Genomic DNA, 25738 nt, shown 5'->3' with positions numbered 1-25738 from the left:
GCTCCAAGTTCAATCTCAGTACCGGCAGGGGAGGGAGAGAGCCAAATTTCCATATACCTCATGGAGTCACCGTTCACGGTTTTGTAGAACTCTTCCGTACTTTTCTCTGTGGTCATGTTGATGCTGTGTGCTTTACACCGTGTCACCGGCATGAGCCTCTATCAACATGGGTAGATCTAACTTGCTCCTGCGAAATCTGGTGTGGCGGTGGTGCCATCATACAAAGCCAGCCTGGACCATACAGTGAGACTCTGACTCAAGAAATCAAAAGGCTGAGGATGTAGCTCTGTTGTAAAGTGCTTGTTTAGCACGTGGAGGCCCTGAGTTTGATCCTGAGTACAGCAAAAAATTAAAAGTTCAAAAAAAATTTTTTTTGCTGCGAAATGAGTGGCTTGAAACAACATTTTTCTCTGATAGTTCTGGAGGCCAGAAATCTAAAATCTGGGTCTCAGCAGGGCCACACTCCCTCCAGAGGTTTTGGGGGAGGATTTATTCCCTGTCTCCTAGCTTCTGGTAGCTGTCAGTAGTCCCTGGGCTCCTGGGCTTATAGTCACACCCCCAGTCTGTCCACATAGCCATTTCCCCTACACCTGGCCCCCTTACCTGTGCCCCACCACCTTTGAGACAGGGTCTTGCTTTGTAGCCCAGGCTGCCCTTGAACTTGAGTTGCTCCTGCCTCAGCCTCCCAGTGCTGGTGTTATAGAGAAGCACCACCACACCCTGCCTGTGTCTCCTCTCACAAGGACATTTGTCTCTGGATTCAGGGCTCACCGCTGATCCGAGAGGATCTCATGCTCACTACATCGGCAAAGACCCATTTTTCACACAAGGATGCAGTCACAGGTTCTGGGGGTTCAGACCCTGTTTGGGGGAGCCCCACTATGCAGCTAGGAGCCCTGTGGCCTCGGGGCTGGGGCCCAGCCAGGCACAGCATGAAACAGGCTCCTTAACTTCCCCGGGTGCCTCCAGCTACGGCTACCGTGGCCGAGACTGCCGGGCCAACCTCTACCTGCTGCCCACTGGGGAGATCGTGTACTTCATAGCCTCGGTGGCTGTGCTGTACAGCGTGGAGGAGCAGAGGCAGCGCCACTACCTGGGCCACAATGATGACATCAAATGGTGAGGCATGGCAGGGTGGGGTTTGCAGGGACTTGCTGCTCAGGGCCTCTTGTCACACAGCTGCTGCCACAGACATGGTCCCCACCATGGGGCGGGCCTGGGACACAGCTAGGCCTCTGCTCCTCCTACAAAGCCACCAGCTGTCCCCAGGCAGCACTGAGTGAGGGATAGGGTGGGTGACTGGTATTTCGCATGTTGGTGGCTTCCCTCGATGCCTGGATTCTTTGCTTTGGAAAAGCCTCAGTTGGCCCTGTGGGCGGAGAGTCCCATCGTGGGCTGGGGCTGTGGTAGCCCTGTGACATCAGTGTGTTTTCCTGGTCACTGTCTTCCAGGCCTGAGCACTGGGGGCCTTTGAGACAGAGACCAGGGCCTCAGGCTCCCTTCCCTTGTCCTCTGTTGCTACAAAGTAGGTCAATACAGCAGTGTCACTGACCAAACAATCAGGCATTGCATGGGACAGAGCCCCAGGTGTTGTTACTCTGGTGGCCTGCTACAGGAAGGGCTTGGTAAAGCTGCATGTGGTGGCACATACTTCTAGGCCTTTAGTCTCAGCACTCAGAAGGCTGAGGCAGGAGGCTCACTGTGAGTTCAAGGCCAACCTGGGCTACATAGTGAGTTCAAGGCCAGCCTGAACTGCATAGTGACACCCTGTCTCAAAACACCAAAAAAAAAAAAAAAAAAAAAATTGGGCCATCACGAGCCCTTCCTTCCCACTGAGCCCTGTCCACCTGTCCCCTCTCTCCCCAGCCTGGCTGTCCACCCGGATATGGTCACCATCGCCACAGGACAGGTGGCGGGCACCACTAAGGAGGGGAAGGTAATGGGCAGAGTGGGAAAGTGGGAAGGAGGGCAGGGCCAGAGCCGGGGCCCCCAGGTAACAGACCTCTGTTTCCTGCAGCTGCTGCCACCCCATGTGCGCATCTGGGACTCAGTTTCCCTTTCCACCTTGCACGTGTTGGGCCTGGGTGTATTTGACCGAGCTGTGTGCTGTGTGGGCTTCTCCAAATCTGTAAGTCCTCAGCTTACCTTGCACCTCCAAAAGCCTGGACTCACACCTGTAATCTCAGCACTCGGAGGCCGAGGCAGGAGGATCACCTCAAGTTCAGGGACAGCCTGGACTACCTAGTTTGAAATTCACCAAACCCAAACCAAACAAACAAAAGCCTGTACCAGTACTGTAGTGCACCTTTCTAGCTGCCCCTGGGAGGGGGCCACACTCCCTGCCAAATTCCAGGCCCCAGGGCTCCCAGATCCTTGTGACCTCACAGGCCAAACTTATCCTGCCTGCTTATTATGACAGGCTCCAAGCAGCCTGGTTCATCCCACGCTTGCATTCTCTTGTGGCTCAGTCGATGCCCTTTACATTATTTATCTGCCTTCCCTTTCATTCTAGAAGGGTCCTTGTCTCTTAAGCAGTTCACTCACACGTCCACTCATTCATTCATTTACTGGTGCGGTGCTGATGATTGAGTCCAGGGAGTGCTGAGCTGTCTCCCCCATCTTTGTTTACTTTTTTCTTTTCTCTTTTTGGTGTTGGGGGATTTGAGACAAGGTCTTGCTATGTAGTTCAGCCTAGCCTCAAACTCACGGTGATCCTCCTGCCCCAGCCTCCCGAGGGCTGGGATTGCAGGCGTGCGGCACCACACCCGGCTCCTTGTTTTCTTTTTTGGGACAGGATCTTTCTCAGGTTGGCCTTGAACTCAATAAAACTCCTGCCTCAGCCTCCTGAGAACTGGGATTGCAGGTGTACACCCCACACCCGGGTTTCCTAGGGTTTTGAACCCCCGAGGAGGCTTGGCTCCCTGTGTGATCTACGTCCAGATACGCCCAGAAGTGGAGAGTAAACCTTTAGGAATTTGCAGAGCAGCTCTGCATTGCCCCAACCCCCGAGCTGGTGACGACAGGCTTGTTTAGCTCCAGTCGTATTTTACATTGTTATCATAGCTTTCCAAAGTCCTGGTGTGCAGTAGTTTGGGAAGTACAGACAGCCAGTCCTCCCCACAGATAGCTGAAGAAGCCCCAGATCACAGCCTCACAGCTTTCCTGAGGCCTGAGGAGACACTGGAGAGTTTTGGAGGAAACAGCTTTATGGTTTGTGCTGTGTGCGTGAGTGCGTGCGTGCATCAGTTCCGCCGAACCAAAATTCATGTTTAACCAAAAGTATATAAAAACAAGCATTATCCCGGCTTTATTAATGGTTAGATTTCACGTGCATGCAGTCATATTCCATGGGGAAGTGCTGATTAATGGCACCAGACAGAATTCCTGGTTTTACCTGCTGGCTGCTGAGAAATCCTAGCTAAGGCTGAATTAAATCAGATGAGTTTCTCTTTTCTTTTTTTTGGTGGTTCCTGGGATCAAACTGAGGACCTTGCACTTGCCAGGCAGGTGCGGTGCCACTGAGCTAAATCCCTGACCCCATCTTTTGTCTGTCTTCTCTCTTTTTCTTTCTTTTTTTTTGAGACAGGGTCTCACTATGTAGTTAAGACTGGCCTTGAACTCACTATGTAAATCAGCTGGCCTCAAACTTATGGGATTCTCTTGCCTCAACTTCCTGAATGCTAGGATTACAGGCAGGCACCGTCACGCCTGGCTATTGAGTTTGTTAGAAATGGTTCATTTTAGAAAGCTTATTACATCTAGGCGTGGTTAGGAGGCTAAGGCAGGAGAATTGCCTTGAGTTTGAGGCCAGGCTGGGCTACACAGTGAGTTCAAGATCAGCCTGAACTACATAGTGATATCCTGTTTCAAAAAACCAAACCAAACAAACAAGCAACAACAACAAAAATAAGGAAATCCTAAAAGTCCCTTTAGGGGGCTGGGGCTGCACGTCAGTGGTGAGCTTGCCTAGCATGTGTTAGGGTTCCATCCATAGCACTTCAACAATAACAACAAAGATCTTTTAATTGGGCGAGGTGATACACACCTGTAATCCTAGCTACTCTGGAGACTGGCACAGGAGGATCATAAGTTTGAGGCCAGCCTTGGCCACTTAGACCTTGACTCAGAATGAAATGATTGATTGATAGACCTTTTTTGGTTTTTTGTTTTTTGTTTTTTTGGTACCAGGGATTGAACTCAGGTCCTTGCGCTTGCAAGGCAGACCACCGAACCACTGAGATAAATTCCTGACCCTAATGATAGATTTTTTTTTGAGACAGGGTCTCACTGTGTAGCTAGGCTGGCCTCAAACTCATGGCGATCCTGCTGCCTTAGCCTCTGGGGTGCTGGGATTACAGGTGTGTGCCACCATGCCCAGCTCTACAAAATAAAAATTTATGTTCTTCCCCTGGTAACGGGGATCAAACTCAGGACCTTGTGTTTGTCGGGCAGGCACAGTGCCACTGACCTAAAGCCCTGGCCCTTACAAAATAAAAATTTTTAAAAAGTGCGGGTGTGGTGGTACATACCTGTGATCCCAACACTCAGGAGGCTGAGGCAGGAGGATCACCATGAGTTTGAGGCCAGTCTGGGCTACATAGTGAGTTCAGAGTCAGCTTGAACTATAAAGTGAGACCCTGCCTCAAAAAAAAAAAAAAAAAAAAATCGAAACAAAAAACTGCCTATGGTGGTGCACACCTGCGATCCCAGTACTTGGGAGGGTGAGGCAGGAGAATCACTGAGGTGGAGGCCAGCCTGAACTACAGAGTGAGACCCTGCCTCAAACAACAACAAAAGGTATTTTTATGGCCCCTAGAAGGGGAGTGTATTTTAATGTGTTTCGTGTGACGTGGTCCAGCACCGTGGAGGGTACTGAAGTAGGAGTGGGATGTGGGTGAATGGACCGGGGCTCTCTTCACCCCTCTCCTCTGCAGAATGGGGGCAACCTGCTGTGTGCCATGGACGAATCCAATGACCACATGCTGTCCGTGTGGGACTGGACGAAGGAGGCCAAGGTGGTGGAAGCCAAGGTGGGGTGAGCGTCTTCGGCCCCTGTCCTGTGGCGCCCTGGGACCTGGCCCATCTCGGGTCAGGAGTCCCTGTCAGACAGGCTGTGTTTGAGTCCTGCCTTTGCCATCTGCTGGCTGTGTGGCTTTGAGCCAGGGGCTTGCCCTCTCCAGCCTCGGTTGCTGCATCTGTGAAATAGGAGGCCTTGGGGAGAGGGTGAGGGTGAGGTGGCTGCTGAGAGCTTGGTCTGTCTGAGGGGACAGTGGCCTGTTTTGTGGTGAGGCTTGGTAGGGAGAGAGGGGTGGCCCCAAAAGCACTGCCGGAGCCTCAGTTCTGGATCACAGCCTACCGTTGAGGGAGGAGAAATGGTTGTGAGGCTCTAGAGTTAGAGCTGTGTGGGTCAGATCGCCCGGTCCAGCCTCCTGCTGTGTTTTAGTTTGCCACGTAGGAAAGGTACAGGCAAGTAGGGTTTGCAGTGCGCAGCCCACACAGCTGTATGGGCAGTCTTGCAGGGATGGGTCTGGTAGCCTGGTGACTTCGAGGTCCTTACTTGGAATCCCCCTACCCTACATAGTGCTCCACCGAGGCAGTGCTGGTGGCCACCTTCCACCCCACCGACCCTACCCTGCTTATCACCTTTGGCAAATCCCACATCTGCTTCTGGAGCCTGGAAGGGGGCAGCCTGAGCAAGCGGCAGGGCCTCTTCGAGGTGAGTGCCGGAGTGGGGACGGGCTGGCCCAAGAGAGGCAGGCAGGGCCACCCAGGCAGACCCCACAACAGCCCAGGGGGCCCCAGAGGCTCAGAAGGACAGAGGTGCCGAGCCACTGCCCACTGGGAGCTCGGTTTCCTTGTCCACTCTGTGGGGACAACCGTCCTCAACTCAAAGTGCAGAGCAGTCCATGGAAGGAGAGCACAGCCGCTCCTGGCAGACAGTAAACTGTCCCTAAATGGGTGCGGCAGTGCTCTGTGTGGCAATCTCGGCTTACTGGCCGAGACAGAAACTGAGCAGGAAGCAGGACGGTGCCGGGACCTCTGACCTGGCTCCTCTGCCTTCCTCTGCCCCCAAGGGAGGCCCGGGGAGCGCTGCAAGGAGATGCCATGGGGATGGGGAGGCAGAAGAGTCCGGCAGTGGCCCCGGGGTGGGGCAAGGGTGACTATGCTCAGGAACCCCAGGGACCTGTGCATCCCAGTAGGTGGTAAGTGGGAGATGGGGGTGCCTCCCACATGGGACCTCACACCCCAAACCATAGATTGGATCCCCTGGACCCCGGTCCCGGACGCAGCTGGCCTCTGGCCAACCACACTGCTTTAGCCGCGCTCCTGACCCTTCCCTTCCTCCTCCACCTTAGAAACATGAGAAACCCAAGTATGTGCTGTGCGTGACCTTTTTGGAGGATGGTGACGTGGTCACTGGAGACTCCAGTGGGAACCTCTACGTCTGGGGCAAAGGTTGGTGTCGCTTGTCTCTTTGGTCCCAGACACCCTTGGCTGTGCCTCCCTTTCCTGAACCCTACTCACGTGGAATGAGTGAGACACTGAATCAGCTCCCTTCCCGCACGATCCCAACATCCTCACCGGGGGTGGCTCAGACACCCGCCTCCATGAAGTCTTTAGGGACCACCTCTCATCTGCAAATCCCATGGTAGGGATGAAGTCTACGTTACAAATGAACGGGTTCACCCGAGTGTAGACGGATGGGTGGATAGGTAGATGGTTTGTCCCATCCTGTTGATCAATGGATGAATGAAGAAATGAATGAATGAATGTGTCGTCCTCTTGTATGCGATTAGATGGATGAACAGTTTAATGAATGAGTGATGGTCACTACCAATGGATGACTTTGTTAAAGAATGAATAGGTCTTGTCCCAGTCGGTGGATCCATAAAGTGATGAATGAGTGAGTGAGCGACTGAGTAAATGGTTGTTTCAGCTAATGCATGAATGTATTATGAAGAACGGATTGTTATAGGAAGCAGATTGATGGCTGAATGAATAAATGAGTTGGATGTTCCAGCCAGTAGAGAGATGGATGAATAAGTAAGTGGTCGTTCTAACCAGAAGTGACTTCATTAATAGTGAAGGATCTAGGGATGTAGGTCAGTGGTAGAACACATGCTAAGCCTATGCATGGGCCGGGGTTCAATTCCTAGCATCAAAAAAATTGTCTGTTTTTGCTGACACACGCCTGTGACCCCAGCACTCTTGAGTGGCTGAGGTGGAAGGGTTGTACGTTCGAGGCCAGCCTGCGAAACTTAGTGAGACCCTGTCTAAAAATAAAATGAAGAGGCTGGGGGCTAGCTCAGTGGTAGACCACTTGCCTAGCGTGTTCAAGGCCTTGGGTTTGATCCAGAGCGCCCCCTCCCTCAAAACAACATGACAAGTTTTATTAGATGACAAGCAATAGACTCAGAAGAGCAGTGCCCAGCAAATGGCTGAGCTGGTGGAGTCAGGACGCTCTGACCGGGTCACCCGTCCTTCAGCTGTGTGGGAGGCAGGTTCCGTGACCTTGGGCAAGAGCCGGCTCCCTACCAGTGTTGCTGGGGCAGGGCTGTGTGGTGGGAGGGAGTTTGGTTCAGGAGTTGGGAGCATCTGGTTCAGATCCCAGCGGTGTCATGTGTTCTGTGTGTGGCCTTGGGAGAGTCATGTCCCTCGACTGGATGATGCCTGTAATTTTACCAACTGCTGGTGGGTACTTCGAGCTTTCCTTGAGATCAGGCAGCCGTGGCCCGTAAGCTCTGGGCGGGAGTTGGGTCAGCTTCCTTTTCCTGTCCCCGGGCACATCACTGGGCCCTGTCCTTCAGGGCTTTGGGATCCTGGTGGATGAAGTGACAGCAGGACACAGCTGTGTGGAGAGGCCGGCTCACCTGGATGTGGCCTGCAGGTGGCGAGCAAAGAGCGGTGCTTGAACTTCCTGCCCCACCCCACTGGGTTTGTTTCAGGAGCAAATGCAGATGTGACCGAGCCCCTCCCTGCCGTCCCCCTGCTGCTGTCTGATGCTTTGCTTTTGCCTTTACACTTAAGGGCACCAGATTCCGTTTAGTTCCCTGAAGAGTCTGTGTTCTCCCCTACTCTCTGCCCCTCTCAGCTGAAGGTCGTTCCTTCTTCTTGGACTGTTTTTCCCCCCTTTTTTGTCCCAGCCAACTTCTACTCAGCCTTCAGGTCCTTGCCTCCTCCAGGAAGCCCACCCAGGGTGGTGCCCACTGTGGGTCCGTGTTCTAGCCCTGACTGCCCTAGGCTGTCACTGACTGCTGCTGAGTTTGTCTCTGCCATTGAATTGTGAGCCCTGTAAGGGTGTGTGGTCGGAGGTTCTCCTTGTCGCTGCTGTGTCCCTAATATGAGACTGGGCCCAGAATAAATGCTAGTTAAATAATTGTTTAACTACCTTAGTAGTAGAGTATGTGCCTAGCGTGGATGAGACCCCAGAGTCCAAACCAGAACAACAACAACAAAAAAATCATCGATTGAATGGGTTGATGGATGAATGATGGTGGGTAGGTCAACCTTTGGGTGGATGAATGGGAAGACAGATGGAAAATGAGAGGATATTTGGGTAGAAGGAAAGACTGACTGATGAAGAGGTGAATATTCGAATGGATGGGAGGGAGGCAGCCAGATGCGTGGATGGATGGACGGACGGACGGACGGACAGACGGACAGACAGACAGACAGAAGGAAGAGTGGCTGTTTCCTTGGAGAGATGGGTGGAAGAATGGATGGGAAGTGGACTGATGCACAGATGAATGGGTAGGGAGTTGACCAGAAGATAGGTGAGTGGGGAGGGCGTGGGGAGTTAGGCAGGTGGATGAACCATGGGCGGCTGGGTAGATGTTAGTTTCAGATGATTTAATGGAGGGATGATAAGGTACTTAGTCTGTGGGTGGTGGATGGGTAGAAGGGCAGGCAGAAGAATGGAAAGACGGGTGAAAAGATGGACAGGTGCTTGAGGTGCTTCTAGGGCTCAGTCCAGGGTCGCTTCCCCACGCTGCTCCCTGCCTCCGGCGTCCCACAGGTGGAAACCGCATCACGCAGGCAGTCCTGGGTGCTCACGACGGCGGCGTGTTTGGGCTGTGCGCCCTGCGGGATGGGACGCTGGTGTCCGGAGGGGGCCGCGATCGGCGGGTGGTCCTCTGGGGTTCGGACTACAGCAAGCTGCAGGAGGTGGAGGTGAGGAGGGCGAGTAAGGGGCCCCCACCCTGCCAAGCACCTGACCCCAGACCTGACGAAGTGCGCCCCGCATCTGTCTGCTCCTAGGTCCCAGAGGACTTTGGCCCTGTGCGCACCGTGGCCGAAGGCCACGGAGACACGCTGTATGTGGGGACCACACGCAACTCCGTCTTGCAGGGCTCCATGCACATGGGCTTCTCGCTGCTGGTCCAGGTGGGCATCTCCGTGCCTCTGCCCTTGCCTAGCTCTTCCTCTCTTCCCACCTGCTTCCTCAGCAAACACCGTGCACCCTCTCTCTACCTGCTCCCCTCCCAGCCACATCCAGCCCTGACCTGGGGACCCCCCACCACCACCCGTGACCCAGCATCCTGTGTGTTTATTGCTTCCATAGTACCCCCCACTGGGCCACCTCCTGCCCTCCTGATTGGGGGTGGCACCCTCTCATCTTTTTGCTAAGTGGCCTGCCAGGCTGTCATGCTGTCACATGGGCCACACACATCCAAGGCTTCAGCGGTAAGAATCAGGGAAGGCCCTCCCTGGGTCTGCCTGGTTTCTTCTTGCAACTCAGATACACCCTGCTCCCTTCCTGGTAGGACGCATCCCTGCCCCCACCCAGTTAAAACCCACCTAGGGAGACGCAAGGGTGGTTAGGAGCGTGAGTTCTGGAGCATGACTGCCTGGGTTCAAATCTCTGGTGGCATCCCAGCACTTGGGAGGCTGAGGCAGGAGGTTTGCTATGAGTTTGAGGCTATCCTGGGCTACACAGTGTGTTCAAGGCCAGCCTAAACTATGTAGTGAGACCCTGTCTCAAAAAAAAAAAAAAGTGCTTGATATTATTATCATTATGATTATTGCTTATTATTGATGATAATATACCAATGTTTTCTGTGATTAGTACCAGCCACTTTTCATACTGGTATTTTCTAAAACAACAACAACAACAACAATAATAATAATAATGATGATGGCAACTTCTGAGCTGGGCGTGGTGGCACACACCTGTAATCCCAGCACTCAGGAGGCTGAGGCAGGAGGATCGCTGTGAGTTCAAGACCAGCCTGGGCTAAATAGTGAGTTCCAGGTCAGTCTCAACTACATAGTGAGACCCTGTCTCAAAAAAGAAACAAACAAAATAATAATAATAGCTACTTCCATTTCATGGGCATCTGCTCTGAACTAGCCTTACATGTTAGGGTTTTCTTCCCATCCCTGATTTGAGTGACTTTTTCAAGAATAGGTGGCTGCACAATGATTGGGCCCATTTCATAGCAGGTAAAACTAAGGCTCCAAGTAGAAGTCAGTGCCCTATGACTGGCAGCCCACAGAGAGTAAGAGCGGGCTGAGGGTCAGCACCAGCAGGCTGAACACCCTTCAGGAGATCTCAGATCTCTGGGCTCCGTGCGATACCAGGCCCATTGCAAGAGGGTGTTCCCTGAGGCTTGGAGCCTGAGCCCCAGGATGTATGTGGCCAGGGTGAGTGCCACCTGGGTGACTCACACACGAGGTTGAGCACTGAGTCACCATACTTTGCTGCCTCCCATTGTGCAAAGAGAAAGGCAGAAGCCAGGGGGAAGTGTAGGATTGGCCTCAAGCTACCCTGAGGGGCAGGAGTCAGCTGGCTGTAAGGGACAGGTCTTGCCTGACTCACTGTGGATGGGGTGGGTTGCTGGGAGGGTGGGTTTCTGGCATCAGGATGGGTGGGGAAGGGACAGGGTCTCAGTTTCCATTCTGCCATCTTCCTTTCCCGCCAGGGCCATGTGGAGGAACTATGGGGCCTGGCCACACATCCCAGCCAGGCGCAGTTTGTGACGTGTGGGCAGGATAAGCTGGTACACCTCTGGTGTTCAGAGTCCCACCGGCCCCTGTGGAGCAGAGTCATTGAGGTAAGGGGACAGGGCCTGGGCATCATTCCAGCAGAACTCCCTTTGTCTACACCCAGGGATCAGTGAATCAGGTGGAAGCCACACAGAAGGGTATTTAATGCAGGGATTCGAGTGCTTGCTAACTTCCTTGGCGGGGCCGGAAGAGCAAGTTCTTGATGGAATGAGGCCCAGGATGATGGAACCAAGTGTCCAGGGCAGCTTCTCCCACCATCGGAAGGGTGAGGACTCAGGAATCAATGAACATAAAGTTTAGCCCTGCATGGTGGCACAGACCTGTAATCCTGGCACTCTGGGAGGTGCAAGGCAAGAGAATTCCAAGTTCAATCTCAGCCTGGCTAGCTGTTGGTTTGATTTTCTGAGACAGGGTCTCCCTACGTAGTTCAGGCTGGCCTCGGACTTTTGGCGATCCTCCTGCCTCAGCCTTCCAAGTGCTGGGATGACAGGTGTGTGCCACCATACCTGGCTATTCAAGGTGGTAAGGATGATGAGACCCCACTTGGAATCAGGTTCAGGAAGATGAAACCATTTGCCCAATGGCAATGTAGTAGTTACAGGCACAGCTTTTACTGAGTGGCTCACCTTAATTATCACAGTAAGCACTGTACAGCTGACTTAATAACAATCCCAGGGAGTGTGTGCTGATGATCTACATTTTGCCAGATGAAGGAACTGAGGCATGGAGAGGGCCAGTTATTTGATGTCACTCACATGCCTAGGAAGTGTGGGAGACACAGTCTGAACCCAGGTTTGACACCACAACGCCTTATGTATTGCAGCAGGGAAGTTGATATGCTTTTATGGAAGGCAAATTGGCATTATGTGTTAGAAGTCTTATAACCACAGATACTCTTTCGCCCGATCGTCCCACTTCTAGGAAATTACCTAAGGGAGTCATCTTGGATGGATAGGAGCAGTGGGGATTTAGAGCAGGAGCAAGAAAGGATGGAGATAGCCGGGCGTGGTGGCGCACGCCTGTAATCCCAGCACTCGGGAGGCTGAGTTAGGAGGATCACTGTGAGTTCGAGACCAGCCTGGGCTACATAGTGAGTTCCAGATCAGTCTCAACTACGTAGTGAGACCCTGTCTCAAAAAACCAAAAAATAAAAAGGATGGAGAGATGAGGAACAGCAAACAGCGGCGGTTCAGACTGCCCTGGCAATAGGAAGGGGATGGGCAGGGTGGGCAGCTGGGCCGTGGGTTCCCTGAAAGGTGTGGCGGGAGGAGCGGCCCCTCTGGCTGGGCCTAGCACTGGCTCTGAGGCAGGAGAATGGCTCCCTGGACGCAGGCCCGCGGCTCTCACCCCTGCCTCTTCTCCTTCCTCAGGATCCCGCCCGTTCGGCTGGCTTCCACCCCAGTGGCTCTGTCCTGGCAGTGGGCACAGTGACTGGCAGGTAAAGCTAAGGCAGGCCTCCTGCTCCTTGGGTGAACTGGCCCTTGGCCCCCAGCCCCACTGCAATCCCAAAGACACATTAAGGAGTCCCCAGTGTTTACCAGGCCCCCATCTGTCAACATTCCTTTGCCGTCACCTTTCCCACATCTCTGCTGGGGCCTCTGCTTCCTCCCTGAGGCCTCGCAGGTTGTTCTCCCCACACCCCAGCCGGTCAGGTCAGCTCATCCTTTCATCATGCTTTCTCTTTAAAGATGGCTGCTGCTGGACACCGAGACCAATGACCTGGTGGCTATCCACACCGATGGCAATGAGCAGATTTCTGTGGTCAGCTTCTCCCCAGGTAAGACAGGGCCTAGGACCCCGAGAGGCAAGGGACAGTTACTGCCAGGAGTGGGGGACAGAGCCCCCCTGCATCGCCTGGGAGAGATGGTAGCTTGTAGTGGGGGTGGAGCCTCGGGCTGCAGAGGAGGGGCTGAGTCGGGGACAGGAGGGGGCGGAGCCTGGGTGCCTCCTCATGGCCCCTCCCCCTCCCCCAGACGGGGCGTACCTGGCCGTGGGCTCCCACGACAACTTGGTGTACGTGTACACGGTGGACCAGGGCGGCCGCAAGGTCAGCCGCCTGGGCAAGTGCTCGGTGAGTGGGCAGTGGCCCCCGCCCGCGCCACCAACCCACCCAGAGGGTGCAGAATTAACCACTTTTCTACCTCAAGGGAGCACAGCCTCAACACTCAACCGACTGCCCTGGCCACTTCAAGGAGTCTTAGTCTGCCCCCACCCCCTCCTGTGTCACGCCCCTTCGTGTAGCCCCGCCCACACCAAGCCCATCCCTCCATACAGCCCCGCCCCTCACACCTGAGCTGGACCCCTTGTGGCCCCGCCCCTTATGTTCTAAGTGCACCTTCTGTGTAGCCCCACCCCCGTGTCTAGCTCCTCCCGCACGTTCTAAATTGACCTCGTGTTCTAAGCACATTCTGTCAGCTCCTGCTTTTGGTCTGCCCCCGCCCCTGATAGTCTGGCCCCGCCCCCACACTCCAAAATATTGTGCATTCTTCCTCTGGCCCTCCGTGTTTTCACCCTACCTCTGTGTTTTGCCTTTTTCTTGATCTAATTCTCTTCCTTCTCTTCACCTTTGTTCTCTCTGGCTCTAACTGTCCCTTGCGCCCCTTGCAGGGCCATTCCAGTTTTATCACCCATCTGGATTGGGCCCAGGACAGCAGCTGCTTTGTCACAAACTCCGGAGACTACGAGATTCTGTACTGTGAGTTCTGAGACCCAGCGTCACCCTTCCTCAGCCTTATTTGCATGAGTGGTTGGGACAGACCTGAGCTCTCCCATTTGCGATCTCCTGTGTTGGGGGCCCCGCTTTTAACCAGTTCCTCCCCTTTCTGGTTGGTTGGGATGTAAGTCCCCACTCAGGTTTTGAGGTGTCTGGACCCAGAATCCAGCCTTCAGCTGGTACGGAGCCTCATCTGTCCTGGACCTCCATGCCTGCTGTTGTGGACTGGATGGGTTTAGTTGTGGTTCTTTGGGCCCAGAACACCATCCCCGATTTTCTGTCCCAGGGGACGTGGCCACCTGTAAACAGATCACCAGTGCAGATGCGGTACGGAATGTGGAATGGGCCACGGCGACTTGTGTCCTGGGCTTTGGGGTGTTTGGTAAGCTCTGTCATGAGGGAGGTCCTGCTGAGGACAGGAGTCCCAAGCGTCATCCTGGACAGCTGGGTGTGGTGGTGTACACCTGTAATTCCAGCACTCAGGAGGCTGAGGCAGGAGCATTACCCGAGTCTGAGGCCAGCCTGGGCTACACAGTGAGATGAGAGAAAGAGGTTCATTCCGACCAGTCTGCACATGCCAACTGTGTGCCCCTGGGCTGGCCCTGGTGACCATATGGCCCCCAGCCTGCTTTCGTGGAGCTAACCATCTAGTGAGGAAGACATACTTGTCCCCAGCCAGTGATGACCCAGAGTGGGTAGGGCTGGAACAGAGAAACTGGGTGGGGAGCATTTGGCCTCAGCCAGGCAGAAGTCAGGGAGGGCTTCCTAGAGGAAGAGGCATCTGAATGAGGACCAAGGGATAAAGAGCTCTGTGGAGCAGTGTGTGAAAGTTGCCTGTAGGTAAAGGGAATAGTGTGTGCAGAAGCCCACAGGTGACAAAGCCTTTGGGAGAAATGCAAGAAGGCAGCCGGGTTTAGTGGCACACACCTGTGATCCTAGCACTTGGGAGGCTGAGGCAGGAGGATCATCTCAAGTTTGAGGCCAGCCTTGGTTGCATAGTGAGAACCTGTCTTAAAAAAAAAGAAAAGAAACCGAAAATGATGATTCTGAGTCCTATCCTTGATAGAGACAGGATAGGTAGGAAGGAGGCAAGGAACTGGGGCCCAGGGCCTGTTCTTGGGGTCCCCGGCACCAGCTGGCCTCTTCCCACCCCTCTTTCTCTTCCCCACAGGGATCTGGTCTGAGGGTGCGGACGGGACTGACATCAATGCTGTAGCACGCTCCCATGATGGGAAGCTGCTGGCTTCTGCGGACGACTTTGGAAAAGTCCACCTGTTTGGCTACCCATGCTGCCAGCCTCGTGTGAGTTCTCACAGGGGCCGGGTGGGGGCAGTATTCCAGCCCTCTCCCCGGGGCCTCAGCTTCCCCATCTGTACAGCTGGCACTTAACCCCAGAGACCTTTCTCAACCCAAAGGTCAGGGAACTTCCTTAGTGCTGAAGTTGTGAACCCTGAAGGGTCTGAGCATTCACAATTCTGAAATCTTTGAGTCTTTCCCCCTTCTTAACACACATTTAATGATCACCTACTATGTGCCTGGGTAAAGGGGAGGATACATCAGCAAGACTGACAAGTCCACGGCCTGACTGAGCTGACATTCTAAGTGTTGTGTTGGTTCCACAGTTCTGGAGCCCTGAGGTTTTGTGTCCCCAGTGCCAGGACGCTCCCAAGCAGGTGATGAGAGTGATGGTCTGAGACTGGCAGAGCTGCTACTCATGCCCATTTTTAATTGGAAGCTGGTTCTATGCAGCAAAGCCTTGGAAGGGTTTTGTTTGCTTTGTTCTGCTCTGTTGGAGATTGAACCCTGGGGCCTTTGCACTGAGCTGCACCCCAATCCCCCCACCCTTTTTTTGTACCAGAGATCGAACTCAGGATCTTGTGCTTGTCCGGCAGATGCTGCACCACTGAACTAAATCCCCGGCCCCCAACCCTTTTATTTTAACTTTATTCATTTGTTTATTTTTTGAGACAGAGTCTCACTGTGCAGATCAGGCTGGCCTTGAACTCAGTATTTTAGCCCAGGCTGGCCTTAGATTTGTGATCCTCCTGCCTCAGTCTCCTGAGTAGCGAAGTTATAGGCGCCCCCACCACAGAATGAACTCTTTTATTGGCTTCTTTACTCAACACTATGCCTACAAGATTCATCCTAATTGCAAATAGCAGTGGTTCATTCTTAGTTATTGGTCGATAAGGCTCCATTCAATTATTTATCCATTAGTTGTCATTTTCTTGGTGGTACTGGGATGGAACCAACATTGATTTCTTAGTATGAATCTATATTCAGTCCATATTCAGAGGCCCTTCATTGTCTCCAAAATGTCTTTCTAGAGTTCATTTAAATCAGGACCCAAATATTGCATTTTCTTGTATCTCGGTTGTGTTTATGATCAGCCTCTCCTATGGGCACCCTCACTCTTTCTTTTTATGCCCTCAATCCCAGGGCTCTTTATTTTTTGAGACAGGACCTCACTTTGTAGTTCAGGCTGGCCTTCAACTCACCGTGCTCCTCCTGCCTCAGCCTCCCAGAGTGCTGGTGGTACAGCTTTGTGTCATTACTCTCAGCTCTGTCCCGTTGATTCTTACAGCCTGGGTTTAATAAACAGAGAAAGGAACGGGACGAGAAGACCTGCAGGTGATGCGTCACCTCTTCTGACCTCTTTTTTACTTCTCCCCCATCACAGGCCCTCAGCCACAAGTATGGTGGACACAGCAGCCATGTGACGAATGTGGCCTTCTTGTGGGATGACAGTGCAGCCCTGACCACGGGGGGCAAGGACACCAGCGTGCTGCAGTGGCGGGTGGTCTGAGCAGGGTTCCCGGGGACAAGGGGCCAGGGTTGAGGTGGCAGGGTGGAATTCTATTTTCAGGAGATATCTATTGCGGAGAAGAGTAATATATACCCAGAGTATGTCTATAACAGAGCAGTTATGGGGTGGGCGGGGAAGCAGACAGACAGAAGTTTCTATTTATCGGGGTGGGAAGAGGGATCCCCGTGCTTTGGGGGAGCCATTGTTGTTCGGTTTGGGGCGGGTTTTTTTCTTTTTTTGTTGTTGTTTTTGTTTTTGTTTTTTGGAGACAAGATCTCACACGTAGTCTAATCTGGGCTTGAGCTCACTGTGTAGCCCAGGCCGACCTCCAACTCACAGCGATCCTCCTGCCTCAGCCTCCTGAGTGCTGAGATCACAGGTGTGTGCCATCACGCCCGACGGGGGTGTGTGTGTGTGTTTTTCTTAAGTTTGTTCTTTTATAGCATCCGGAAATAAAGACATATGCACTGAGCTGTGGTGTCAAGGTCTGCGTACTTGCAGTGTGCATTACGGTGCGTAGGGTGTGTGTTGCACAGTTAGTGGCAAGGAACTGTTATTACTTAGGTCTGTATTGGATGCGAGTGACAAAATCATTTCTAAAAAATTTTTCAACTATGATTTGGACATCAGTTTTATTTTGACTTTTATTAGTACGCAGTTGCAGTGCATAATGGTTACGTTCACTGCAGGAACTGGTACATGGACATAACACATTTCGATTCCCTACTTTTACCCCCTCCCTTTGCCTCTTTTACTTTTCCAGCATCAGGTTTGTTTATTTATAAGACCTTATAAAGCCAATTATCATATGTACAGATTGAAAACCAGACTAATAGGCCAAAGAACATATAAAATATGTAAGACAACTGCACTAAATCAAGGTACACTTTTATTTCTTTTTTTTGGTACCAGCGGAACCACTGAGCTAAGTCCCTGGCCCTCTTTTCTTGTCTTTTTTGAGACAGGGTCTCAGGCTGACCTTGAACTCACTGTGTAGCCCAGGCTGGCTTCAAAGTCATGGCGAGCCTCCTGCCCCAGTTTCCCAAATGCTGGGATTACAGGTGTGTGCCATCTCACCTGGCCTAGGTGATACATTGTCCACACTGAATTACACTACCTTTATTTTTGCTTTCTCTTTTTTTCTATTATCTGTTTTGTTTTTGTTTTTTTGGTATCGGATCGAACTTGAGAACTTGCGCTTGTGAGGCAGGCAGCATATCTGTTTTTTGTTTTGTTTTGTTTGAGACAGGGTCTCACTATGTTGTTGAGACTGGCCTGGAACTCACTATGTAGCCCAGGCTGGTCTTGAACTCACAGTGATCCTCCTGCCTCAGCCTCCGGAGCACTGGGATTACAGGCGTGCACCACCACACCCAGCCATCGTATGTTTTTTATTTTGTATGTATGTTGAGTTTTCCATATAAGAGAAACCATGTGATATTGAAGTTTGTATGTCTGAGTTATTTCATTTAACCTTATAGTCTCAAGGAGCATCCATTTTCCTACAAATAAGTCAAATTTATCCTTTCTTATGACATAGTAGTACTCTATTGTGTATAAATACCACTTTTTTTTTTTTTTTTTTTTTTTTTTTCTTTTTGCTACCAGGGATCAAATTCAGAACCTTGCACTTGCAAGGCAGGTGGCGGCACCACTGAGCTAAATCCCTGGCCCTAAATACCACATTTTAAAAAATCCACTGATCTGTTTACAGACATATAAGCTGTTTCCAAGATTTAGCTATTATGAATTGAGGTGCTATAAACATGGGTATGCATGTATCACTGTGGTGTGACGTCTTCAATTGTTTTGGGAAGATACCTAGCAGGGCTGTGTCAAATGCAATTTCTTTTTTTTTTTCTTTTTTGAGGATTCTCCATACTCTTCATTTCCACAGTGGTTATATCAGTTTACACTCCCACCAAAAATGAAGAAGGGTTCCTTTCTCCTGACAGCCCCGCCAGCATTTGTTGGTTGATTTCTTGATGACAGCTATTCTTTCTGGAGTGAGACAGAGTCTCCGTAATTTATTTTTGGTACTGGGGATCGAACTTGGGTCCATTGTGCTTGCGAGGCAGGTGGCAGAACCACTGAGCTAAATCTCCAGCCCCTCTCTTTATTGTTTTAATTTGTATTTCTCAAGTGGCCAGTGATATTGAACATTTTTCATGTATTTATTGGCCATTTGTACTTTTTCATTTGAGCATCATCTATTCATTTTAATTGCTCATTTTAAACTTAGTCTTTAAATTTGATGGGGGGGGTCTCTTTTTTTTGTACTGGGAATCAAACTCTGGACCTTGTGCTTGCGAGGCAGGTGGAGAAACCACTGAGCTCAATCCCCGGCCCTAGGGGTCTAATTTTTTTGAGTTCTTTATTCTAGATATCAGTCCTTTGTCTGAGGAGCAGCTGGCAACATTTTTTCCCCCATTCTGCAGGTTGTCTCTTCACGCTGCTTTTCTTTGCTGTGCAGACTGAAATCATTTTCTAACTCGGGTCAAAAGCGAACATGATTGGCTCACATTACAAAATGAGGACGGGCAAATGTGCTGTCGATTTCAAAGTCATCAAGTCAGCATTTTTCTCTTGGCCCAGCATTCTCTGTAACAGAAAGAAGACACTGAGTGCCTTCGAAGTTCCTACCACCCAGCCTTGGGCTTGGCTAATGATTAGGGCCAGGGAGGCAGGACTGGGTAAAAACACCAATGCTTCCGGCTGACACCCAGAGGTAGGGTGAAAGACGGAATTTTTTCAGACAAGTGAGGTGGTAACACAATAGGTATCTGAGAGATGGGGTGCTAGGATTCTAGGTTGCAAGAAACTTAGCTCCGTTCACCATTAGCAAAGTAGATGCTAGGGGATTTAGCTCAGGGGTGTCATCACCTGCCTCACAAGCGCAAGGAACCGAGTTCCGTCCCCGGTACCAAAAACAAAACAAAACTCAGGGTCAGCAAAGTAGATGCCAAGTCATGCAACCTGGTGGTCCTGAAAGGGCCCATCTGGATCCAGGAGATTAAAATGTGGTCGCTAGGATTCTCCTCCAAGCAGTTTCTCAACTTAGTACCTGTGTCATCTTGAGCAACATTTTTTGTTTTATGCTTTTGGTCCTGGAGATTGAGTCCAGACCCGTGAGAAAGTTAAGCATATGCTTTCCTTCAGAGCAACACCCTGCCCCCTATTTTATTTTATTTATTTAATGGGGAGATGTTCTGGGGATTGAACTCAAGTCCTTAGCACTGAGCTACATCCCCATCCCTTTTTTTAAGTCACTAGGTTGCCCAGGCTGGGCTCAAACTTGTGATCTGTGTGCTTCAGCCTTTCAGAGTCTGGGACTAAGGGTGTGCGCCACCATTCGGAGCTTCCCAAGCTCCAGTTTTGTATTTTCTTTATTTATGGAGACTGAATCCTAGGCTGGCCTTGAACTCTTAATCCTTCTGCCTCAGCATCCCAACAGCTGGGTTTACGGGCATATGCCACCACACCCAACTCATTTTTGTATTTTAAATTAGAGGGTGGTACATGCTCTGCAGAGGGCCAGATAAAGTATTTTTGTCTTGTGAGTCCCTCCTCTCTGTCACCACTATTGTGGTGGAAAAAGCAACCACAGACCATATACACGAATGACCTGGGCTCTCTCTAAATAAAACCAATGATACTGAAATTTGAATTTCTCATAATTTTCACATCATGAAATACTCATGTTTTTATTTCTTTAGAACCATTTAAAAATATAAAAAAGTTCTTAGCATGAGAGCCGCAGATGGAACTTTAGATTTCCCTCCAGTACTGGGGATTGGAACCTAGAATCTTCACACTGAGCTACTTCCCCAGCTCCTTTTTATATTTTTATTGTGAGACCAGGCCTTGCTAAGTTTCCCAGGCCTGGCTCAGCTTGTGGTTCAACCTCGGCTCCCCAGAAGGCTTGGATTACAGGTGTGCACCATCACACCCGGCTGAGGAGACATTTTCTTAATTAAACTCATTTTTCTCCATGTATGAGATGGGGTTAAGGGTAACTGTCCCTTAAGGAGGGAGGTGAAAATTAAATTAGTTAATACATGCATACAGTTCAGCGCCTAGCATACAACAAGCATTCTAAAATGTTAGCTATGATTATGTTACTTTAGGTCCACCAGACACGCCGCCAAATGGTGAAGAGGAAGTCTTCCATTCCAAGTAAGGATGTCTAGGGCGACTCTGATTGGTTTTGCTTTGGTCACGTTACCACTTTTGAACCAATCGCTGCGGCCCAGGCAATGGAGGGGTCTGATTGGCCAGATCTGGTCATGTGCCCATCCTTTTGCTAGATAGGCTTATATAACATACCTGGGACAGTCATCCTCCACCTGACCCTCGGAGTGGGCAGAGGAAAGCGGGATAAAAGTGGGAACAGGTGATAACGCTTACTAGGACCTCAGCAGATTTGTGTCACTATGGTGACATCCTGGCATTTAGTTTGAACAATGATAGGGTTGTGAAGACCCCTCTTCCCATGATCTATTGCTATTGCTATGGAACAAATCCCAAAACTTAATGGAATAAAACGATCATTCACTATTGTGTTTATCCATTCACCACCCACTGATGGACATTCTGGTTGTCCCCAGGGAAGAGCTGCTGAGGCAGTTAGAGTCTGAAGGCCATCTGCTTGCAGAATTCCTTTTTGGTAGGAGGAGTCAGTCTTTGTTCTATTAGGGCCTTTAACTTTTGCAATGAGGCCAAACTGCATTGTGGGAGGTGATCACTGTGCAGAATCCGACTGATTCAAGTGCTAATCTCCAAAGTAACCCTCCCAGGAGTACCCAGCATGTTAAGCCAAAGATCTGGCAACCGTGGGCCAGCCAAGTTGGCCCAGATCTCAGCGGGTTCCTTCCCCATCACTGCAGGGGGCAACACATGTGGTACCCCAGAGACATTTAGTTGACAGATGACCCTTTGAAACCATCTGGCTCCATGAGCAGCCATCTGAGAAACACCAGAGATTACCTGCAGGTTGGATACACCAGATTTTTTTTTTCTATTCTTTCAAAAACCAGGGCCTGAAAAGTATTTTATCACAGCCTCCTTGGATTCCCTTAGAGATTTATCCTCAGAGGACAGACAGGATGACCACTTTAATGAAGGTTGCTGGTCTGGAATAGTGGTCTGTTGAGATCTTCCCTTAGCTTGTTTTTTTTTTTTTGGTTTTGTTTTTTCTTTTTGCATGAGTGTCATCTTTACAGCAGTCAGCCTCTGAGGAAATTCAAGTGAATCTAAAAGTTCCTTGTCCTCTTTTATTTTATTTATTTATTTGGTACCAGGGATCGAACTCAGATCCTTGTGCTTGCAAGGCAGGCGGTGGAACCACTGAGCTAAATCCCTGGCCTTCAATTTTTTTTTTTAAATTTGAGAGATAGGGTCTCACTATGTTACCTAAGTTGGTCTCCAACTCCTGGAAGTCCAAGCAGTCCTCCTACCTCAGCTTCCTGTATAGCTGGTGTGCATAGTCATGCTTAGTTTAACTGGTCCATTTTTTTTTCCAAGGAGAATTCTAAGATTAGAAACCCTTTTTGTGGGGTGGCTTAGTGCTATTTGTCTAGCATGCTGGTGGCCCTGGGTTTGTGCTTCAGCAAGGGGTGGAGGTGTAGAAGGAAATAAAATAAAGAAACTTTCAGCAGGACATGGTAGTGTACACTTGTAATCTCAGCACTAAGGAGGCTGAGGCAGGAAGATTGCCATGAATCAAGCCCAGCTTGGGCTACATAGAAAGACCATGTCTCAAAAAAAAAAAAAAAAATCAAGTAAAATAAATAAGAAAAAAGAAACCTCCTTTGTTTCCAAAGCATCCAAAGTTATGTATTTCTTCAAAAGCATCTCATGTGTGCATGCCTTTGTTCTCTGACATTTGCTGAGCTGAGAAGTCCTTAAGAAGTGCAAGACGTTCAGCCCCTGGGCTGACTCAGCTTACGCAAGGAAATATTTCAGCCTATTTCGTAAGGCCGGGTGTGCTAAGGGGATTGCCACTGAGTCCGGATTCTGTCATCTTTTTGACCAAGATGGTTTAGGCATTGGCCCTGAGGCTGCCCTCCCTGAGAATTGCACTCAAAGAGCGCTCCAGACAGGGCTGAGGCCGGGGTAGAGTGGGGGCGGGGCTCAGGACCCCCACATAGGGGGCCACCGCATGGGAGTTTCTGGCCATCAGGAAACATGAGAATGTTACAGACGTGTGATCGCTGTGGCAGGGAAGCCCAGAGCTCGCAGTTTCAGAGTAGCCACTTCTGCAGCCCACCTCTTCCTCGGGGTCTCGAAAACGTCCCGCAGGAGAATCCTGCCACCTCTCCTTGGCCAGGAGGAGGATCGTCCGTGGTCTCCACGAACGGACCGACCCAAATGAGGACCCCTAGCAGCAGTGGCGGCTGCTAGGGTCTGACAGGAAATTCTATGGGGTTTTAATCTTGTCAGAAGGATCCAGCCCTTCCATCTTTCTGGCCAAGGGTCTCAGTTAATGTGACCCAGACACCCATTCACTGGGCATCGCCCAAAAGTACAAAGATTTGGGTTGTTTTCAGACAAGGACTCGCTATTCAGTTCAGGCTGACCTCGAAATAAAAAAGATCCTCCTGCCTCAGTCTTCCGAGAGCTGGGATTACAAGCGTGTGCCACCACACCCAGGAGCCTCCCCTAGGTTTAAGAGGCCAGTTTTCTGCCCCTCTTGGGTCACAGCCTGCTTTCCTGTCCCCACCAGTCCCGCAGTCCAAGCTCAGCATAGCAGAACACCGCTAAGGAAGCGAAACTGTCACTGGGGCGCTCGGTGCTCTATCTCCCCCTCGTGGCCAGAGGGGACCTGAATGGAAAAATAAACCTTGAAAATTTTACTGGAAAAGTGCTGGAGATGCTTCATGTGTGTCCCTCTCCCCACCACACACACTGTCGCTTTTCTCCTCTGTGCGTGGCCCTGGGAGGCTGACCTGACCTGTGCAGACTCCATCCATGAGTATCCCTGGCCTGCACTTCCTGTTGGGCCCTGCTGATTAGAGACCCAGCCCAGAATCCCAGGGGGAATTGTCTGGTCCTCCTCCACCTGCCAGCCCCTCTCAAAACTGTCGCTGTTGGGGACATAAATGCTACTCATTGCACTCTTCAGATAGCTGTCTTTTTACTGCCAGTAGCAGGACTGAATCACAGCCTAAGTTTAGGAGCAGCCCAGGAGGGAAGGGGATCCTAAATCCACAACATGCTTTAAGACTTGGTGAGGTTTTGTTTTGTTTGTTTTTGTGGTACTGGGGATCGAACTCCGGACCTTGTACTTGCAAGGCAGGTGGCAGAACCACTGAGCTAACTCCCTGGCCTCCCTGGCCCTTGTTTGTTTTGTTTTGTTTTGTACTGGGGATTGAACCCAGGGTTCAATCTTCACACTGAGTTATAGCCCTAGCTCCTTTCATTTTTAAAAAATTTGAAACAGGGTCTTTCTAAATCACTAAGTTGCCTGGGATGGGCTCAAATTTGAACCCCTCCTGCCTCAGCCTCCCAGAGGGCTAGGATTACAAGTGTGCAGCACCTGGCCCTGTTTCAGGATTGCTCCTTAGAGGAGTTTGGGCTGATCACTGGGCTGCTGGGAGGGTGTGTGCAGCTGGTCTTGTAGCGATTAGGATTTACACATGTTGGATTATCACAACACTTCTTTGGAGCTGTCCTTAACTGTGTCCATATAGCCAGGTTCCTGTGTCCTTTAACCCTCACTTCCTGTATCCCTCAAGATCCCTGCAAGGAAGGGAGTAATGTGGTTCAGAGAGGTGAAGTCACCTGTCCCAGGCCACACAGCAAATGATTATAATAGCTCCCTTTTCTGTTTGTCTTGTGTGAACTGTATGACTTCATTAAGTTCCAGAACAGGCAAAATTAATCTCTGGTGGAAAAAAATATCGGTGCTGAGCATGGTTCACCCCTGTAATCCCAGCACTCTGAGGAGGCTGAGGCATGATTTTGAGGTCAGTCTGGGCTACATAGTGAGTTCAAGGTGATTCTAAACTAAATAGCGACACCTGTTTCAACCCCCCCCCAATATAAAAAAGAAGAAAACAAATGAAGAATGGAGTTGTGACCAGGGGTGAAATAGGGTATGTTGCCTAAAACAGGGCAGAGAACAGTGCTCAGGAGGGTGGGGCCTGTCTGGTCCTGACTTGTGTGTTTAGTCGTGTGGGTTACCCATCTGTCAGGCAGGACTCACTGTACTGAGTGAAGCCCAGGGACATGATGGGGAATGTTGGGCCACAGAGTGACCACTTTCACAGGTCTTGTTTTGGTTTTGGTACTGAGGATAGAACCAGGTGCTCTGTACACTGAGCTACATTCCCAGCACTTTTTTTTTTTTTTTTTTCTTTTTTGTGGTGGTTGTGGTACTGGGGATTGAATCGAAGGCCTTCACACTGAGCAGAGCTAAATCCCCAGCCCTCAGCACTTTTAAATATTTATTTATTTATTTATTTATTTATTTATTTATTTATTTATTTATTTATTTATATTTGGTACCAGGGATCAAACTCAGGACCTTGTACTTGCAAGGTTGGCAGTGGCAACACTGAGCTAAATCCCTGGCCCTAAATATTTAAATTAAAATAAATTTTTTGAGACAAGGTTTTACTAAATTGCCAGGCTGGCCTTGAACTTGTGATCTTCCTGCCTCAGCCTCCCAAGAAGCTGGGATTAAACTACCACATTCCGATCGTTCCCAGATTTGATAGCACAAACACTATAAAATAACATCCCTATGATAAAGGACCATGACAAACTGCTTTGACTGTAGAGGAAACTGAGGCAGGGAGGTCACTGCACTAAGTTTTGGCCAGGGCGCTGGCTGCAACTGTGTGCCCCAGGGCTCCTTGGGGGGGTCCTGACCTCGGAGCTGGGGATTTGTTCTCTCCCTGGGCGCGGTGTGGGAAGGGTCTTGCAAGTTAATGACCAGAAGCTGAAAGACTAGAGCCTGGGGCACCTGAGGAAAGAGTTGGCAGCAGGGGGAGGGTCCGTGCCGCCCCCCCCCGCCGCACTGATGGAGGTGTGTGGTTGAAAGGAGGGAGGGCTTTCAAAAGGTTAATGAGAGTCAGGCATGGGGGCGACTGTCATCCCAGCACTGGGGAGGCTGAGGCAGGAGGATCGCACCTGGGTTCAAGGCCAGCCTGGGCTCCATAGTGAAACCTTTTCTCAAAAAAACCAAAAAGGGAGGGGGACATGAGGTG

General features: G+C 50.7%; 1 protein-coding gene across 7 annotated transcripts in view; it reads left to right on the top strand.

Annotated features, from left to right (window-relative positions):
* Eml2 (EMAP like 2) overlaps positions 1 to 16814 on the top strand; it is a 25146-nt gene extending 8332 nt beyond the window's left edge. For 6 of the 7 annotated variants that reach the window (XM_033765854.1, XM_010614609.3, XM_010614603.3 and 3 more), the window contains 16 exons: positions 970 to 1119; positions 1867 to 1936; positions 2018 to 2128; positions 4935 to 5030; positions 5582 to 5716; positions 6357 to 6456; positions 9017 to 9171; positions 9259 to 9384; positions 10923 to 11054; positions 12378 to 12445; positions 12696 to 12784; positions 12981 to 13078; positions 13615 to 13702; positions 14007 to 14102; positions 14892 to 15022; positions 16401 to 16814. In XM_033765854.1, the coding sequence (XP_033621745.1) occupies positions 970 to 1119; positions 1867 to 1936; positions 2018 to 2128; positions 4935 to 5030; positions 5582 to 5716; positions 6357 to 6456; positions 9017 to 9171; positions 9259 to 9384; positions 10923 to 11054; positions 12378 to 12445; positions 12696 to 12784; positions 12981 to 13078; positions 13615 to 13702; positions 14007 to 14102; positions 14892 to 15022; positions 16401 to 16526 (1771 nt within the window). In that variant the 3' untranslated portion in view covers positions 16527 to 16814. Of the gene's footprint in view, positions 1 to 969; positions 1120 to 1866; positions 1937 to 2017; positions 2129 to 4934; positions 5031 to 5581; positions 5717 to 6356; positions 6457 to 9016; positions 9172 to 9258; positions 9385 to 10922; positions 11055 to 12377; positions 12446 to 12695; positions 12785 to 12980; positions 13079 to 13614; positions 13703 to 14006; positions 14103 to 14891; positions 15023 to 16400 lie in introns of those variants that run through there. The other variant, XM_033765853.1, reaches the window with a different exon arrangement.
* The last annotated feature ends 8924 nt before the right edge of the window (positions 16815 to 25738 follow it).

This window comes from Fukomys damarensis, unplaced genomic scaffold (assembly GCF_012274545.1).
Source record: "Fukomys damarensis isolate Sample0158 unplaced genomic scaffold, DMR_v1.0_HiC HiC_scaffold_19, whole genome shotgun sequence".
Lineage (NCBI taxonomy): Eukaryota > Metazoa > Chordata > Mammalia > Rodentia > Bathyergidae > Fukomys > Fukomys damarensis.
The sequence above is the reverse complement of the archived record's forward strand: the minus strand, read 5'-3'. Positions and strand labels throughout refer to the sequence as shown.